The following is an 18,850-nucleotide window of genomic DNA, read 5'->3' on the forward strand; positions in this document are numbered from 1 at the left end:
TCGATCGCCGGTTGGTTCATCGAACGTTTACCGGCATGCTTTGCTTCGTTATACATACACCTTAACCGACACATGTGCATATATTTGAAATTAAACATTTTTTAAGCCAAAATAATATATTATTATTAATCTAATAAAAATAGTTGAAAAGGACAAAATCATGAGAGACGAGACTAGAACCAACACACATGAAAAAGAAATTGAATATTCTGATTTAACCTCATTTGATAGTTGCGATTTTTAACTTTAATCAAGCACAATGAAAAGAATAGTAGAAGCTTCGTTCTGCATTATTAGTATTTAATACATCACTCGTTGTTTTTCTTGATTTGTTGTAGACCACAAATAATTCTTCTTCATTCTCCTACACGACTTTGTGAAGATGTGAATGTGATTAGGATTTGTGTTTTGGATTGCCTAGAGAAAATAGTTCCAAGTGTATCAAAGTTGACTAATCTACTTTTCATTCGAAACATAATTGAAAGTTCTGTTTTGTCCAATATTAATTTTAAGATGATTTTGTTTACATTAAATCATAGTAGTATCCATTGCACAACTTTCTTCGATAAAATAATTCCACATGATTTTATTATTAGACGGGAAAACGAAATTGTTAGGTCGGACGTCATGATCGGAGTTTGAACTCCGACATTCTATTTTGTGTGTGTGAGTTTTATGATGATTTTGTCATCTCATTTATCTACCAAAAAAAAAACGAATGCAATCCCAATCTAATTCAAACATGATTTTTTTTTTTATTCAAAAAATAAATGTATCTCAATACATTCATAAACATAAACAAAATAAATAATTAATGATAACAAAAGGGGTTAATTATTACTAGTAACAAGAAAAAAAAAACAGCCCCTATTTATAACATCATACATGTATTACTCCAATCTCAAACAGCTATCAAATTTCTGTGAATCATTTTGAATAGCTTCTTTGGCAGTAGGGACCGGCGGGCAGCGGTCCATGGTGCATTTGAAGGCGGTGCTACTTCAGGGGACGGTGTAGGTGAGGGCACCGGAGACCAAGTTATCTCTGATGTCTGCGCGCCAGCAGCCCATGGTGCATTTGAAGACGGTGCTGCTTCATGGGCCGGTGTAGGTGAGGGTGAGGGTACCGGAGACGAAGTTATTTCTGATGTCTGCACGCTAGCAGCCCATGGCGCATTTGAAGGTGGTGCTGCTTCAGGAGTCGGCACAGGTGAGGGTGACGGGGAGGCTGAAGGTGAGGGTACTGGAGACCAACCAAACTGTGGTGGCTGCACGTTTATGAAAAGCTTTTGGCCAAGATTGCAGTGATGAGCAGCACCTGAAATGTACCATCTTCTTCCATAGGTTGTCAATAAAATTGTATCATGTCCACTAGTTAACACTGGTGCTCTCCAAGGAATTGAGCAACTCTGGAAATCACTTCCATTCACTCTCACCACATTGTCCTTACCACCAACATAGTTGAATGCTGCAAGTTAAATTCAACATTTTTATCACAAATTAGTTAAGGATGGACCCATAAATTTTATGTTGGGGGCAAAATAAGCTTACATTTAAAAAGTTAAATTATGTTTATGATTCACATTAAAGTTTTTGTGCAAGTAAAATTAGTATCAATTTTTAAGAAGGTTTTGTTTATTTAATTGCAATTCTTCTCTTTAAAAAGAGTGGGCTCATGAGAAAGATAAAATAACAAACAAAGGTGGTCATTGGTCATTACATCCAACTTCTATTGACTTTAATCTCTTCGGTCTACTTTGAGTCAAATAAAGCATGTGTTTGTTTACATGGTGCGATACCCACCAACTTACGTTTTAGCAAACTCTACAAATCTAAGCTTTGTTATTTTCGAGTTAATATCCTCTCCATTTGTTAAAATAAATGGAGTATATATAATTTAGAAAGATAGACAAAAAAAAGAGATATTGAATAATTTAATTAAATGGATCCCACCATCATTATTTACTTTCTATTTTTTTCAAGATTTTTTTATCTTATCTCTCTAAATGAAGGAAATGAAGAGAATTTGAAATGGAGATGATCTTGACTCGTTATTTTCATGTTTTCTCAGCCTTGGGAGGCAAGATTTTGAATTATAACGTCCAACCAAACACACTGAAATACATGTTACTTAGAATAAATTAAAAATCCCAATAGGGACATTTGTCCCCACATTTTTGTATTGATACAAATTTAGGATGAAACTATTGCCCCCATTTTAAGGTAGAATTTTACCTCCACACCTTTATTGATAGGTCTCTCCATGAAATAAATTATATCCATAGAGACGAAAGTAATATGCATAACTTACATATATATTATTTTCTCATAAATCTATAAAAAAAAGTTGAGTAACCAATGAAAGTAAAATAAAAATGAAATTGATCATGAGTTTTAATTTTTCAAAGAATTTAACGACAAAATTAGAGATGAAAGACTAAGAATATAATGAGCTTACTGAGTGTGTCCCCTACACGAAAGACTTTGTTTGCAGCCCAATATTGATAATCAACCCCTAATTTCCAACCACGTTCATCTCCAACTACAAAATCTTTTGCCACAGCCATGGTTGAAAAGATAGTAGCAATGAGAGCAAAGAGAAAAAGAACACGAGAAAGAGCCATAATATTGCTTGATCAATTCACTTTATGAGAAGTACGAATGTTGCTCTTTTTTTGTTTTGGTTAGATATGATTGACATTAAAATTAGAACATATATATAAGACTTATGTAGGGAGAATTAATGGTGCCATTGTTATATTTAATTTTGCTGTCACGGACGGCTATATATGGTCCGGCTTGATTATTAATTTTACCATTAACATTGTTTGGAGACTATAGGAAATAACGGTATGTAAACAATATAAAGTTTAAAATACAAGAATGTTCAATCTTGTCAAATATATTCCTCTGGCTAAATCCAACCACGTAAATTGACCCAAATGGCCATCAATTCGAAATCTGTTTTAGATTTAGAATTAATTAATTATTATGATCAAGTTGTTTTAAAATTTCTTTCTCAACACCTTTGAAAATATTTAAATTAGAAAAATGCTATGTCTTGAGACATTTATTGTCCCGAGAGTTTCATGAGAAAATATGTCTCAATATTTTCCCAAAATTCCCAAAATTATGGTCCACCACCTCCCTTGATTTATGGCCAGGAAGGAATTTGATTGGGCATTTAGTTTTCTCTAGCAATTCGGGACAAAATCTCTAAGGAGAAATAGCACCGCTCTTTAAATATGTTTGATATGTTGGAGAGTTTTTGCAAGTCGCAATGTATTGTCATAATTATTCGAAAGCTACGGAGTGTAGCTCATGTAAAATTATGGTGGTCCACTGTAATTCTAACAAATCCATTATGATACCAAAAATATACTAACAAATTAATAACATTGACAAACGAAGAAGGAGAACCATGGAATGTAACATCTTGAATTGATGAAGAGAAACTAGACTGATTGAGTCTATCACACTATCAAATCATCTAGAGGTATAGTTCCGAACGACAAAAAAATATTCATTTTGACTTTTTTCGAGTCTGTGAGTTGAAACTTGTGTTGGGGGAGAGTAAACGAAATCTCCAAATATGAAAGAGCAAGACCTTGAATTGATGAAGAGGAACGTGCTTTATCGGGCCTATCACACTAAATGAAATAATGACATAACAACACCAAACAAAACCCTTTCGCTTTGTTTACGAGTTTGAAGAGGGGAGGTATGTGGGGAGGAGTAAAGAGAAAAATAGAGAATTCTTTGGATTTTGAGAAAACGTTTTTATATGGAATGATAAATAAATGCTTTTGTGTCTCTAGAAAGCATCGCATCGCGGCTTTGATATCAGCATGAAGGATAGACATCTTCACGGATGTGATGCTTATGAGCTTAAGATTTAATCATGTGAATTCTTAATAGTTCTTGAAGGTGTGATTTGAAAGTCTTCAATTTCGTCAATTGTATGACCTTTAATTTCATCAATCCATGCTTGCTCCGAATGCATAGAACATTCATAAACAATATCATTGCACTTGATATAGACATAAAATATATTTTCTGACTTTGCAATTTGGTTTATATTATCTTTTTCACAAATACATTGAAAAGAAGAGAAACTTTTAGTTATGCATTATTAGTATTTAATTTTTCATTCTTTGCTTTCTCTCACATATGAATTGTTGGAACAAAATGTGTAATTGAAAAGTTCCTAGAAGTCCCGGATAAGAGAGACTTCACACAACACATGGGTTTATATAGTGAAGGTATGCCTCATTGGGGTGTTATCCAAGAGTTACCGAATTTTGTATACGGGAGATGACAAAGGTCACATGACTATCACACGCACTGCTGTCCGGCTTGACAAGGCCAGGCTTGAGCTATGCGGTGTTTTATTTTTTGCGGACTATGCGTCGCTGTCCGGCTCGACAAGCCATTCAAAAACCTGTCTACTTTGCAATACTAATAAGAAAGTTCTACTTTGTTCAATGTTAGTTTTAAGATAACTTTATTTACCATAAATCATAGTAACACCAGTACACAATTTTCTTTGATATCAAATAATTCAACATGATTTTATTATTGGACAGGAAAACAAATGCAACCCCATTGTAAGAAATTCAGGAAGAGCTATAAGATCAGATTTGAAATCATCACTAGGAAACGTGTGATTCTTTTTATTTATGTGTGTAAATAAATTCACCAACATAAAGAAAATAAATAATTAATGATTTTAGTAACTAGAAAAAATAGCCCCACTTTGAAACATGACACATGAACTAATCCAATCTCAAACAGTTATCAGATTCCTGTGAATCGTTTTGAATAGCTACTTTTGCAGCAGGGACCGGCGGGGAGCGGTCCATGGTGCATTTGAAGGTGGTGCTGCTTGAGGGGCCGGTGTAGGTGAGGGTACAGGAGACCAATTTATCTCTGATGCCTGCACGCTAGCAACCCATGGTGCATTTGAAGGAGGTGCGGCTTCAGGGGCTGGTGTAGGTGAGGGCGAGGGCACCGGAGACCAAGTTAACTCTGATGTCTGCACGCTAGCAGCCCATGGTGCATTTGAAGGCGGTGCTGCTTCAGGGGCCGGCACAGGTGAGGGTGAGGGGGAGGCTGAAGGTGAGGAGGGTGCTGGATACCAACCATCTTGTTTTGGTAAAACATTTATGAAAAGCTTTTGTCCATTTTCGCAGTGATTGGCAACACCTGAAATGTACCATCTTCTCCCATAGGTTGTCAATGCAATTTTATCATGTCCACTTGTTAACACTGGTGCTGCCCAAGGAACTGAGCAACTCTGGAAATCACTTCCATTCACTCTCACCACATTGTCCTTCCAAGCAACATACTTGAATGCTGCAAGTAATTAAATTCAACATTTTATTACAATTTAATTATATTCCTAATTAGACACTACATATAAAAAATTCATCTTATTTTATGCTGGACTCTTACACTTATAAAAAAAATGTAATTGATTTAGTTTCTCAATATTTAGCGAAGAAATTAGAGATAGAGAAAGAATATGAGTAGAATGAGGTTACTGAGTGTGTCTCCGAGACGAAAGACCTTGTTTGCAGCCCAAGCTTGGTAATCAACCCCAAGTGTCCAACCACTTTCATCTCCAACTACAAAATCTTTTGCCACAGCCATGGTTGAGAAGATAGTAGCAATGAGAGCAAAGAGGAAAAGAGAACGAGAAAGAGCCATAATATATTTTGATCAATTCACTGTATTAAGCACCAAGATTGCTCTCTTTGTTTTGGTTAGACTTAGATATGATTGACATTGAAAACAGAACATATATATAAGACTTCTGAAGGGAGAATGTTGCCATTGTTATAATTTTTTGCTGTCGCGGACGGCAATGGTCCAGCTAGATTAGTATTATATCCATTAACTAGTTTGGAAACTATAGGAAATAACGTAATATAAACAATATAATAGTTACAAGGATGTTTCATTCTTGTTCAAATATGAATCTGATCTTAAAACATCTCAAATGTTGATCAAATTAATGTATTTTAGAAATTTTAATCCTATAAAGGACTTATAATTTTTACTGCAATATTTGAAATTTTTAGCATCAAATCAAATACTTTATCGTGTTTCAAGACCAGGTCACAGAAAGAATATGCTTGAGTTAATGATGGTAAAAGTTAATATTTAGAGCGCTCAAATTTCAAAACATTAGAATAGTACTACTTCCGTCCCTTATTATAAGCTCCATAGTGGCGCTCAAATCTAAAAACATTACCAAGTACTCCTCGAAATGGCAGGTCTATATTTAACCTTATACTATTTGTGTGAAAAGTCTATTAATATCATATTCTAAATTCGAGTTTGAATCAGTCAAGTACAACCCTCATGACAGATCCTTTCTTGAGGCATCAAAAAGAATGTATTCATTCATGTAACAGTTAAATCAAAGCATACAAGATGAAATATCCTACATCATCAGTTCAAACATTTTGAATTTTTGTTCCAAGTCAGGTATCTTGGATCTCCAAGGGGTCTGCATATACACACACAACAATATAAACAACGTCAACAAAAAATATCTTCACCCATAAAAGCAATGACAGAAAAACCATAATGTATAAAGATGATGAAGAATGTATAGTTTTTCCTCACCTTGGCTTCATCAAATACATAAGTAGGAAAACTAGAGAGTACACCAAGGAAAGTCCACCAATGAGAATATATGCAATCCCCAAGAAATCATTTTTTCCACCAATCCATGTTGTGGTTGATAGAATCACACTCTTTGTTCCTCCAAATTGATATGTATTATAATTGTTCTCTATTACTACCGTTATTTCATCGTTAGCTTCAAGGTCGACTTCAATCTTCCCGTATAATTTTCTGAATGTAGGCAGTGCTGCTGTTCTCATCCATACAATCAGATCCTCTTGTTCACTCAACTGTTTCATTCCACATCAACACAAACAAGATTAATTTTCTCAAAATGTCGACAAGAAAATTATATTTAACACGAAAAAAATTATATAGTGACAAAGATATATAAATATTTACTTACAGGTATGCTCTCATTAAGTCTAGCACCCCCAATTAAACTGCCAGTCTGAAAATTTTTAGGATAAACATCAGACCCAAATTTGGCCTTTTGGTCACTTTTCCATGCTATATTCTTTTTGTTAATCACCAAGTCCTTATTATTGTTTGAAAATCTGTATGTGTCATTGAATAGACTCCAAGCAGCAAGGCCACAAGGAACAACCGGAAGATAACCATTTGCAGTATAGTCTTCAGGAAAGCATTTGCCTACATCATTCTCATCTGCCTTACTCCTCAATTGTTTATGATCTCTGCTTTTAACATAACTGCAACCAAAATCCAGCACAATTAGTAATCAGAAAGTAACACAAAAAAGCATGATTTTTTTTTTAATTACACGTACTGGCGATGATTCTGGTAAAAGTTACTAAGCTGATAATATACATAGATTGGAGCTTTCATTTTACTCTTAACCTGCAAAATAATGCAGAAATGAGTTCTCAAAAGTAGCGCTTAAATCGTTATCATTATCATATCAAATAAAGGAATTATACTAACAGTCAATTTCTTGGTGCATGTTTTGCTGATCCTATTGCCTTTTATATATGTCATTGCATCGTCTTTATAAAGAGACGGAAGACATTGATCATCGTATCTGAGCGGAACTTCCACCACCTGCATCAGAAATTCTTGTTCAATTTCAATATACAATCAGTTTGTTCATTACACAAATTCCATTTGATATAATGTAGGTAGAAAATTAAATTTATTACTTGTTCCGAAGCAAACAATGAAGCAACCCCAATAGGAATGAATACAAGTCCTATAAATGTAAAAATTGCAATGACCTGGAGAGAAAAATCAGAACAAACGATTTAGAGTAAGAAAAAAATTAGACCTAAAAGTGTAGACAAAGATTAATGTTGCATAGCTATGTATGAATTTATTGTAAAACTAAACCATGATGTTATGTTTGAAGATATACCCATCCAGGTGTTAGAATTGGTTGCCATGCATGAAGTTCTTGCTGGGAGAATCTAGAATCTACCATCAATAAAACAAATTATGATCACAAATAGTAAAAATAGAGAGAAAGACACCAATTATTAACAATAAAAATATGAGAAATTGAATTTAGGCTAATTCAACGGACAAAGTTCAAATTTCATGTGAGACATAAATATATTAGTGTCATTTTATATAATAATTTCGCATTTCTCCAAATTAAAACCCTACATAGAAATAGAACCCTAAAAAATAAAACCCTACATTGGAAACTAAATATATTGATAAATAAATAAAAGGATTTGAGTTTGAGGGAAGAAATATTTACAATTTGGTTTCCTGGAAACATTCTTGGATTGTATATCTAAGACAGCAACAAAACTAGATGAATGTTCTATAGACATAACAAAGAAACTCAATGTAACTGAAGATGAAGATGAAAAGACAAAGCAATTATAGAATAATCAACGTGATAAAAAGAAAACGTAAAATAAGATATATTTTTTTGTATGAAGATGACAATAAAAACAAAAAACTTGACCTTAATTAGATTGTTCCTCTATCTCTTTCACTATATTTACATTCTTTACATCTGTCTATGTGAAAAGGAAATTTGGTGACAGCTTTTAATGTCAAAGCACTAATTCGCAACACATTTTGGCTGTCACATTTATAAGTTGGTTTTGAGAATAATCCAACTGAAAGGTATAGCAGCTTTTCAACTACCAGTAATCAAACAATATCATCTTAACTATCTCGTCCTAAAAGTGAAGGGAACACCATGTACTTGTAGGACCTATCTACTCTATAGGATTCAAGGGCAATTGCCCCACTAAAACATGTTTTTTCAATCAAAAGTATTTTTGTCGTTAAATTATGTTTCGCAAAGATGGTCGATCATATATATAACTTAGACGCTAGTTATCAAATTTTTTAGGATATTTCTATGTGTATTCAATCTTTGATTATTAATACATGCATTGATTGTATAAAAAAAAATGCATTGTACTTTTGAAAAAATAATTTACGCAAATATGTCAAATTTTGAGGTTGGATTTTTTTTTAATCACGAGATTATATGTTTTGTAAAAATTTATAACATCTGTCTCTTGTAAAAGAATTTTTTTGAGACGTTTCTTGTAAAAGTATTATTATTGAGTCTTTTATTTCCCCACTAATATATTGGATCTTTCACTAAACATAAGACTTTTTATATATTTTTTTTATTTTTAAGAAAACATAAGACTTTTGTTGTCTATCCACTTTTTTCAATTGTATTTTGCGGTATAGATATTTTATTGTATAATAGTGTAAATATTTATGACTTAAATAATTAATTGGTAAGAGTTTGACCTTATAACTTAAAAAGACGAATTAAAATCTCTTTAAAGCCGGTTGTGAAATGTCAATTAAGGTTACTTTAAGTAATGATAATTTCTTTTAAAGAAATTTCAATTTCATTAGTCATGTTACATGTTTTAAAATTTGTAAAAATCGTGTTAAGGAAAAAAAGTGTAATAGAAAAATTGTAACATCCCGTTACCCAAAAACAATTAAATAACATTTATATATCAGAGTAATCCACAACGGGCATGCTACACATCATTTTCAAAATTTCTTAAATAGAAGATAGATCTATTTAATCAAACAACTTATTATTTATGAAAACATAGCAGCGGAATAGTTTTCAAATCCATAACCTCATAACATCCAACAACAGTCTATGGCATTAAAGGCCTTAGCATAATTCAACAACATTGTTCAAACGACAATAAAGGCTCCACATCACAATTCCAAAATTTGATACATGGAAAAGAAACAACAATAAATATAAATAATAGTTCCCATCCCACGTATCAGAGTGAGATTCACAACAATAAATATAGATATTAAAATCTTCAATTGAATCTAACACCCTAATCATCAAACACATCATCTTGTAAACATATATATGTATAAGTCACAAGCAACAACAACAACATCAGTATCTCTCCATCACAATAAGTATATAAATACATATTCATCAACAACATCAATTAATCACGTAACAACCGCAATCAACAACTAAGACTCATGCAAGTGACATGACTACACTGCTAAGACACCATCTTAGACTTCTCAATGGATGCAATATGCATGTGGTACCAAATAGGACCGAAGCCGTCATCGCTTTTGAATGGTTAAAGCATTCATAAGGACCGAAGCCCTCACCGCTGTTGAGCAACTAGTACTCTAGGACCGAAGCCCTCACCGCTGTTTTATGCATATGCAATGGACCTACTTGTGTATATCTACATACAACTGACCATGCAATGCAACTCCATATGACTCCACTTTAACAATATGTATGATTCAATAATTAGCATACATTTCAACCATCATCAGTAATCATCAATCCAGTAATTCAATCAACCAAAATAATGCATAATTATATATAACCATGCTCAAAAACAACAACATCAACCACTACTATTCAAGCTAGCAAAACAACACTCAGGAACTGTGCAGCTCGCCTCGCGAGCACAACTGCTCGCCATGGCGAGTTCACAAAAACACTAGCTCGCCATGGCGAGTTCAAGGCGAACTCGAGGCGTGTGAAAATCAGGTGCTCTCGGGAAAAATGTCATTTTCTCACTCAAATCCCATTTATAAGTTCCCTATTCATCTTTTTAACCTAAAACTTTCACCATTCATCATTAAAATCATCCAGGTACCTTAAACCATCCCCAAAACATCTTATAACAACTTTTCAAAAATCAAGTTTTGATATGGGCTACTCGCCATGGCGAGTCGGTCTGCTCGCGAGGCGAGCTATGAAGTTGCTCACTCGCCATGGCGAGCACAGCTACTCGCGAGGCGAGCGATGAACTTCTGTACGGGCAGAAAACTGGTTTTACCCAAATATCCCATTTTTCTTCCAATCACTCCCCAAATCAGTTTACAGATGAGAAATGAATGTTTCTATGCAACCAAAACCAAATTCTAACATCAGAACAGCAGTATCCACCCCAAAAACCAATAATTCAATTTATACCCAATTCTTCAATTTCACTCCAAAACCTGTTAAACTCAAAATCAGACTTTAAAATCTACACTATTGAAGTAAACCTCACCCTTACCTTAATTTAGAATGAAAAATGCACAGCAATTGGATTCTCTGGGTTCTACTTGCTCTTCTCTCCCTTTTCTCCCAACTTGACAGTTTTCACGTACAAAGCTTCTGACATCTAATTCCTAACTTCCCTCTTACTTAACTCCCTATTATTTCCATTAGCTCCCCATTAATTTTAATAATTATTAAATAACTCCCCAAACTCCAAAATAATTAATATTTCACACTTATTCTAATTATTATTAAATAACTATATAACAAAATGATACACCACATAAATCACCCAAAATCACATATATATAAATATATATATACATATACTCCGCATAAATCACCAACCATCATATATAATTATATATATACTCCACATAAAATAAAATAATTAATTATAACAACTAGGGCGTTACAAAAATGTCATGATAAAATTGGTTATTAATATTGAGTCTATGATATAGATTTAAATTTCAATTTAAAATTAAAAAAGAGATGAATTGTTATGGGTAAATTTGTTTAAAATTTTTTTGACAAAAAACTTTATTTACTCTCCTTTTTTTTTAATATGTTCTTTACATTAAAGAAAAAATAAACGAAAGCCTAGGGTTGCATTTGAAGAAAGTTTCTCTTATGAGAAAATTTGATCATGGCTTTAAGAACCCTGTGGCCTGTACAACCTTGAGAACAAGTTGCTTTGGAAGGACCGTGGATACATTATAAAGTATAAACCATTTCCACGGGACTCGTCTTATCTTAACTTTAATAAGGTCCAAAGCGAATCTTAGATTTTGTTTGGGAGTTTGGATGGGAAGGGAGGGGAGGACTTTGAGGGGTTGAAAATATATAAAAAAATGGATAAAAAAATTGAGGGGTTGAAAATATATAGAAAAATGGATAAAAAAATTCACATTTTTTAAAAGAATAATTTTTTAGAGAATGATAAACTAACACTTATGATTAATATACTTTTAATTTTAAGAATATTATAACAACATAGATTGAATTTGAAAAATTGATATAAACCCTCCATAACCCCCCAAAACCCTCTCCCAATACAATTTTTGAGTTCCCTCAAATGAGGGGGATTTTTTATTATGAGTAAAAAATTAACCTTCAAAGCCCTCTCCTCCCAATGTCTTCTATTTCTTCCACTTGCTCCTTCCTTTTTTTTAAAACCCTCCCCTCCCCTCCCCTCCAAACTCCCAAACAAAGCCTTAGTGTAGCAAATTTATTAATTTTGTAGCTGTAAAACTGATTCAAGCATACGTTTATCTCACTTTGTATTAAATTTTGATATTGGTTTATTTGGAGCACATCTTATCTTATGTTATGCTCTGTTTTATTGATAAATTTTAGGTCAAAGACCTCCTACGATCTTTTAAATTTTATGTTTAAAGCAAGTTGGTCGTTAAATTTTTTTTTTTGTTACAAATTGGTTATTTAAGGTTTTTTTTTATTATAAATTGGTTTAAGTCATAATATATTTACATTGTTATCCATTTTTTCAATCAACTTTGTTAAAAATTGCTTATGGACCATTTAACATTGATGCGTTAGGTTCAAAAGGGTTTATGACATCAAACATGATTACTTAGACATTTTCTTCTTCTTGTTTTTGAATTCAAGTCTAATTTTACTATATATTTCATCAACAATATTATAAATATGATAAATACACCTATGAACTTTAGTGAGAACGGTGAATTTGGGCATATCAACTTAACATTAAACGTCAACTTAAACATTTTTTTACAAAGTTTTATAAAAATAAGATAATGATGCATATATTTTATAACTTGAAAGACCGATTTGTAACAAAAAAAAACATGTTATAACCATATAACTTAGAGGATCGCATGTGATATTCAGCCATTTTTCTTATATAAATCTAAACCATCCAAATATAGTTTTATCGTTTCATTTTCATTTGTAATTTTAGAGCTTGCTTCTTAACATAGCTTTTTCATGCCCTTTTTAACACGAATGGAACAAAAAGGAATAATCATATTCCTAAGTTAATACATCTTTACACAAATGAAGGAAGAGTATATTATTCAAACACAAATACAAATTACTATATACCCCTCGAGCTGGCCAAGACTTGGAAAGGTTAACAAGGAATAATTCTAGCTCATAACCAACTCTTAAGGCAAATTTGAAAACTCTTGTACCTTCATTAGTAGTAGGTTTAATTCCTTCAACCTAATAAATTTCTTGATCACCGATCACACACCAAAGATTTGTGAAATAAAATGGAACACAAACATGCACATAACCGGTCTTATGAAGATTTTGATCCTGTTTTTAAGTGGCGTAGAGAACAAGACCGTGACACCATTGAGCTTCATCTTCCAGGCAAGTCAATTGCATGTATCTAAATTATATATGGACTTTGTTTAATTCAATTTCATTTACTTTGTCATTTTGTGTATACTCGTGTTAAAAAAATGATTTGTTCATTTTTGTTCCTAAATTTAACAAAAACAATGTGTTTATAAACTTTTGTCACAGACTAGGGCTTTATTTGAGAGTTATGAGGGGTTATTAATTTGTTTTTCAGGTTTTAAGAGAGAGCAAATACGAATTCAAATCAACCATCTTGGTTTTTTGGTGATAAGTGGAGAGCGTCCATTTGATGGAACTAAATGGAAACGTTTCAAGAAAGAATTTGAACTTCCAAAATATTGCAATGAAGATGCTATTCGTGGCAATTTCATGCAGAACATTCTTTCAGTAGTACTGCCAAAAAAAGTTGATCTAATACCTCAAGAGGAACAAGAAGAAGAAGAAAAAATTCCAGAACTTGAAGATTTGGATAAATATCAAGAGAAAAATACATATAAGAGTTTGGGATTTGGAGGAAGAGATAGAGAAGAAGAGATTGGAACACTATCAGAATATACTTACAGAACAGACAACAAGTTTGGTGAAAATGATGTAGAAACTACTAGAGAGGTTGCTCTTAAATTCATGGTTGTGATAATTGTTGTAATGGTTATTGTAAATTATCTTGTGGATATGAGCAAAACTGTCATGGCTCAAGGTCAATCATATTTTCAAAATTAGATGAGACTATGGTTTGAGGTGGTTCTGTATAAAGTTTAATACTGTGAAAAAGGAGAAGATTATTATATTCTTATAATAATATTGTACATGTGTTTATAACTTGTTTAATTTTGTTTGAAGTTTTTTTTAGGAAAAAAAATGACCAAGAGAATAGGACTCTTCTAACTAAAAAAAAAAGACTGAGAATAAAACTCATTCTAAAGCATAATTTGTTGGTTTGTTTCACCAAATGATATGATCTAATTCAAGTTGGTCCCATACGAAAATTTAGAGAAAGAAGCTAGAACTAGAAAATTGATTATGAGGCTATACCATGCTTCTAAAGTTGATGAATAGTCTTAATAAGATAACTACATGCATATGTGCTCCCAAAGACCCAAACTAACAAATTGTGCATAAGAGATCTTCTAGAATAAATCAGAAGAGTCATTATCTTCTTAGCCTCTCCAATCCATGATCTTATAGTAGGATTCACACATTTATTAGATAAAATAAAAGGGTTCAAAGTTTCGCTATCTAATGGATTAATTTATTAGATCGAGTTCTCCCTGTGAGCTTAAGTTCTGAGTAACAATTTGTATCTTCATTGAACGTTGGGCCACAAAAAGAGCTATCTATAGGTTGAATTAAGGTACTCCATCAAATATTGATAAGTAGGTGAGGCCGAAAAAAAAAAAAACCGATACCCATACGGTAAAAGTTATCATGTCATGGACGTCAACTCTCAAAAGGTGTAACAATGTTCTAAGTCCAAAGTTGAGTAGATAAAAAGAATTAATATGATACTTAAACCATGACCCTCTCCTTAATAAAACATAACAATCCAAAGGAGTGGTAAGGATGACAGATAGAAGATTTCATATTTTTATTTTAAAGGAGAAGATTTCATATTGCTTATCGATATTAGTATGAGTCTATTTATTTAATTCTAATGTATAAAGAGGAGGACCTCCCTAATTATTTGTGTCTTTTATAGACTAGGAATTTTTATATATTTTACATGAAATTCTAATGTAACAAGTATCGGAGATATAAATTAGTTACTTACATTTTAGTCCTAATAGATAATAGTATAAAACATAAATAGTTTGTAACCACCTTATTAGAATAGAACTTTAACTTATGTATACAATTTTATGTTCATCAATACACCGGTTAGTATTTTTTCTCTCATTTTTTTCATGGATGTCATGTTTCATAATAATAAGGAAGCGCCTCCCCCTATTTATTTTTCATATATTCTTTACATGTGAAATGAGTAAATTTAACTATGGATCTCAATTGAGTCAATTTCAGGAAAGATATTGCTTTGTATTGGGTCTCTTGCAACATGGATAAATTGAAATAAGAAGTAAGCTAACACTTTTAATAACAAATTCTTAATGAATGGGAGAGTTACAATCTGATTTGAAGGAAACTCGAGAACAAACCAAAACATAACAAGATATAAAATTGAGGATCAAATTACAATGACATTAATTAACATAAATAATCATATAATTCAAAAAATTCAAACAAATATAGCAATATATATTGCCAAAAGATTAACACAAATACTTGTATTAATAACAATATAAAGCTTCCTAAGTCTCTCATGCAAAGATGACTGCAATTGCAACCATGATTGCCATGACAACTCCAAACAGAGATGAAACAACAGAGTGAGCATCAGAAGAAGGTGGTGGAGAAGGAGCAGGTGCACCTTCGGCTAGAACAGTGATGACCAACTTCATTTGACGAGCCGAACAGTGATCAGCAACTCCACAAACATACCACTTTCTTCCTTCTGTTTTTAGTTGAATGATATCCTTTCCTGTAGAAAGTGCTTCATTTTTTGGTGGAAAAGTGCAGCTTTGAAAGAGTGTGCCATTTACTTTGAAAACATTGTGCCTTGCCGGATCATAGTTGAAAACTAAAAAGAAAGAGATGAAACAAAATTAGTTCATATTAGATTAATACATGTTCATCTAAACAAAAGTTAATTATAATTATGAGATACACTAATTAGTTAAACAATTGAATATGAAACCAAATGGATATTTGTTTTTTCCTTTTATTACATACCTAGATTGTCTCCAACACGAAAAACTTTGTCTTGAGCCCACTGAGTGTAATCAAAATCAACGGTCCAACCCTTGTCATCACCAACAATGTGATCAGTTGCAATTGCAACTGATGAAAGTAAAACCATGGAAATAGAAAGGATCAAAACTACACGAGAAGAAGCCATTTGATCAAAATTTGAGTTTGGAAAATATTTCTCTAAATTAACTTTAAAAAAATGAGTGTCAAAATTTTATTTCCTAGAATAAAATCTCAATCAAAGGAATAGCAAGTTAGCAAATGTAATTGTTTTGATTTGATTTGATGAATTGTGCATATCAACTTAGGCTATATATATATATAGTTGTCATGTGTGTGTGTATTGATTTTATCGTCACAACAATAATAGAATATTTGTTTGCTATTATAAACGGCTACCGGATTTGGTCGGCTTTACTAAGACGAGGTTGAATTTCCACAACTTATTATTTTTTACCTTTTTGGAATACACTTATATTATTTTAGGTTTTTTCTTGATTACCTTTGAAGAATGGTGGGTAATTTACCCACCAACCAATGAAAATGAGCAATTTGTTGGTGGGGTCAAGATAGTTCATGGATACCACTTAAAAATGTGTTTATGTGGCTAATGTGTATTGGTTGGGATAAATTACCCACCATTCTTCCATAAGTACCCTAGTTGTCACCATTATTTTATTTTAATGTAAAGAAACTTTTTATTACTTAACCAAAAAAAAGTTTTCATTTGTTTTTATTTAACCACGTGGACGATATGTGATTTTAGAAAGAAAAAAAATATTTGAAGCAATTTGGCAATAAACAAATATGCAATTTAGTGTGGACCGTGTCAAAGGGAAATAGAAAAAGTATATAGTTGTTCTTCCGGCCTTCGTTATGATTGAGTTGTCTCCATGTAGAAAGTTTACACATAAATAATGTTTTGATTCTTACGAGTTTTTTTATTTGGGATCTTAGTTATGTAATCGAGTATTGACACTTGGAGTACAAATATACTTGAGGAGGCTCGTATATATATATCAAGTTCTCAAGCTTAATTAGTAGTTTTGATTTTATAGAAAATAAAAATTTAATTGAGATCTTGATTGTTCGATCTTGATTAAAAAGCCACATATCATCTAATTGCTTATAAATGACTATATGCAATCTAAGTCAATATAAATATCTAATGAGATGAAAAATATAGCATACAAATAAATGATATAACATTGAAAAAAACAAACGTAGAGAAGAAAAAGTGAGATACATAACTCACATTCTTTAAAGTAAATACATAACTAAATTTCACAAGTGGACATGAGTATAAGAGAGAGAAAAAGTGAGATAGGAACTTAAAATGCTTTCAAGTGGTGCATCTTGTAAAGAAGAGCTCGAGCTCATATATTATAGAATGGTTTGACCCAACTTTTGAGGAGTTTGTCATCTTCTTAGAATGAGAAGTTGTGTCAAACAAAATTTTGACTAAACTCTTTAATTAAAAAAGGCCTTTTTTTTTTTTAAAAGAAGAAAATTTTGTACAGAAGAAAAATAAGGAAAAAGAACTTTAAGAAGGAGATGAAAATTACTTTTACAATGCATGGCCAACTTATTTTCCCTACTCCCCTCTTCAAATCCTAATTTTTCTTTCTAACGTTGTCTCTTGCGGTTGAATTGATTTTATTTTTTTTTTTACTTTTTTTTTTTTTTTACGGCATGTGCTCTTCTATTGCTATGTATTATTTTCTGGCTTTTTTTCTTTACAATATTTTTCGGTTAATTGCTATAATTTTTCGGCATGTGCTCATCTATTGAGTTATTACAATATTCACAAATTGGTTATAAAAAAAAAAATACTATTCATAATAGATTCCTTTATGTAATCTGTTTATTTGAAACTGTAACATCATTGTAACCAAAAAAAAAAAAAAACTGTATCATCATGCAATAATTATTTACAGGGAATTGGAGCTGTTGTGGGAGTCTTGTCTCAAGGAAGCTACATTTCTATATATAACCATTCTTATGCTCATCAAGTTAGTTCTTGATCAATTGTTGGCATGATATTTTAATCTTTACTAGCTCTCTAACCCTTCTTGATTTGATCTAATACTAATTTGAGGGTTCTTGGCTTGAAGCCTTTTAATGGCTGACCCACAAAATTCGATAAAAAATTGAATGGTTAACACAATTAAAATATGTGGTATGGTTAATTACGTTCAGTGATGGTTAATGAATCTAAAAAGTTGCCGCAACTCGTTTATCATCCATTGCATGCAATTAACTACGATTTTGAGCACTATTAACCATAATTGTAGTTTAGCTTTCCTTTTTTTACTTTTGGTTTAGTCACAAGACAAACCTAAGGTATTTTTCCAACACTTGATGAGGATCTCCTTCTGTCTTTTACAAGAAGGATCCAATTCTTGAATTTCCTTCAGTTTTTGGCAAGACATGCTTTTATTATGCTAGAGGAGATATCACCATCTCCATATGAAGAAAACATTGTTGATGAACGATATCCTTTCATGTCACTTCTTTTGAATGGCAAGCACATTTTTGTATATGGTCACTACTTACAACATTGTACCTAAGACCA

At 32.1% G+C, this 18,850-nt stretch overlaps 5 protein-coding genes across 5 annotated transcripts; 1 reads left to right on the forward strand and 4 right to left on the reverse strand.

Annotated features, from left to right (window-relative positions):
- Positions 1 to 901: 901 nt before the first annotated feature.
- Positions 902 to 2,623, reverse strand: LOC120577071 (blue copper protein 1a). Its single transcript, XM_039827992.1, has 2 exons — positions 2,458 to 2,623; positions 902 to 1,467 (listed from the first exon to the last, which is right to left on the reverse strand). The coding sequence occupies exons 1-2, from the start codon at positions 2,621 to 2,623 to the stop codon at positions 902 to 904; spliced, it is 732 nt and encodes a 243-aa protein (XP_039683926.1).
- Positions 2,624 to 4,638: 2,015 nt separating this feature from the next.
- Positions 4,639 to 5,788, reverse strand: LOC11439546 (blue copper protein 1a-like). Its single transcript, XM_003624611.3, has 2 exons — positions 5,543 to 5,788; positions 4,639 to 5,354 (listed from the first exon to the last, which is right to left on the reverse strand). Exons 1-2 carry the CDS (start codon positions 5,706 to 5,708, stop codon positions 4,825 to 4,827), a joined length of 696 nt encoding a protein of 231 aa, XP_003624659.3. The 5' UTR covers positions 5,709 to 5,788; the 3' UTR covers positions 4,639 to 4,824.
- Positions 5,789 to 6,284: 496 nt separating this feature from the next.
- Positions 6,285 to 8,619, reverse strand: LOC11439547 (ALA-interacting subunit 1). Its single transcript, XM_003624613.4, has 8 exons — positions 8,350 to 8,619; positions 8,002 to 8,060; positions 7,790 to 7,864; positions 7,575 to 7,691; positions 7,420 to 7,490; positions 7,039 to 7,342; positions 6,633 to 6,922; positions 6,285 to 6,513 (listed from the first exon to the last, which is right to left on the reverse strand). Exons 1-8 carry the CDS (start codon positions 8,423 to 8,425, stop codon positions 6,456 to 6,458), a joined length of 1,050 nt encoding a protein of 349 aa, XP_003624661.3. The 5' UTR covers positions 8,426 to 8,619; the 3' UTR covers positions 6,285 to 6,455.
- Positions 8,620 to 13,222: 4,603 nt separating this feature from the next.
- LOC11439045 (inactive protein RESTRICTED TEV MOVEMENT 2) lies at positions 13,223 to 14,279 on the forward strand. The gene is made up of 2 exons (XM_003624614.4): positions 13,223 to 13,482; positions 13,688 to 14,279. The coding sequence occupies exons 1-2, from the start codon at positions 13,380 to 13,382 to the stop codon at positions 14,191 to 14,193; spliced, it is 609 nt and encodes a 202-aa protein (XP_003624662.1). The 5' UTR covers positions 13,223 to 13,379; the 3' UTR covers positions 14,194 to 14,279.
- Positions 14,280 to 15,672: 1,393 nt separating this feature from the next.
- LOC11427104 (blue copper protein 1a-like) lies at positions 15,673 to 16,550 on the reverse strand. Its single transcript, XM_003624615.3, has 2 exons — positions 16,258 to 16,550; positions 15,673 to 16,105 (listed from the first exon to the last, which is right to left on the reverse strand). Exons 1-2 carry the CDS (start codon positions 16,421 to 16,423, stop codon positions 15,786 to 15,788), a joined length of 486 nt encoding a protein of 161 aa, XP_003624663.1. The 5' UTR covers positions 16,424 to 16,550; the 3' UTR covers positions 15,673 to 15,785.
- Between the last annotated feature and the right edge of the window lie 2,300 nt (positions 16,551 to 18,850).

This window comes from Medicago truncatula, chromosome 7 (assembly GCF_003473485.1).
Source record: "Medicago truncatula cultivar Jemalong A17 chromosome 7, MtrunA17r5.0-ANR, whole genome shotgun sequence".
Lineage (NCBI taxonomy): Eukaryota > Viridiplantae > Streptophyta > Magnoliopsida > Fabales > Fabaceae > Medicago > Medicago truncatula.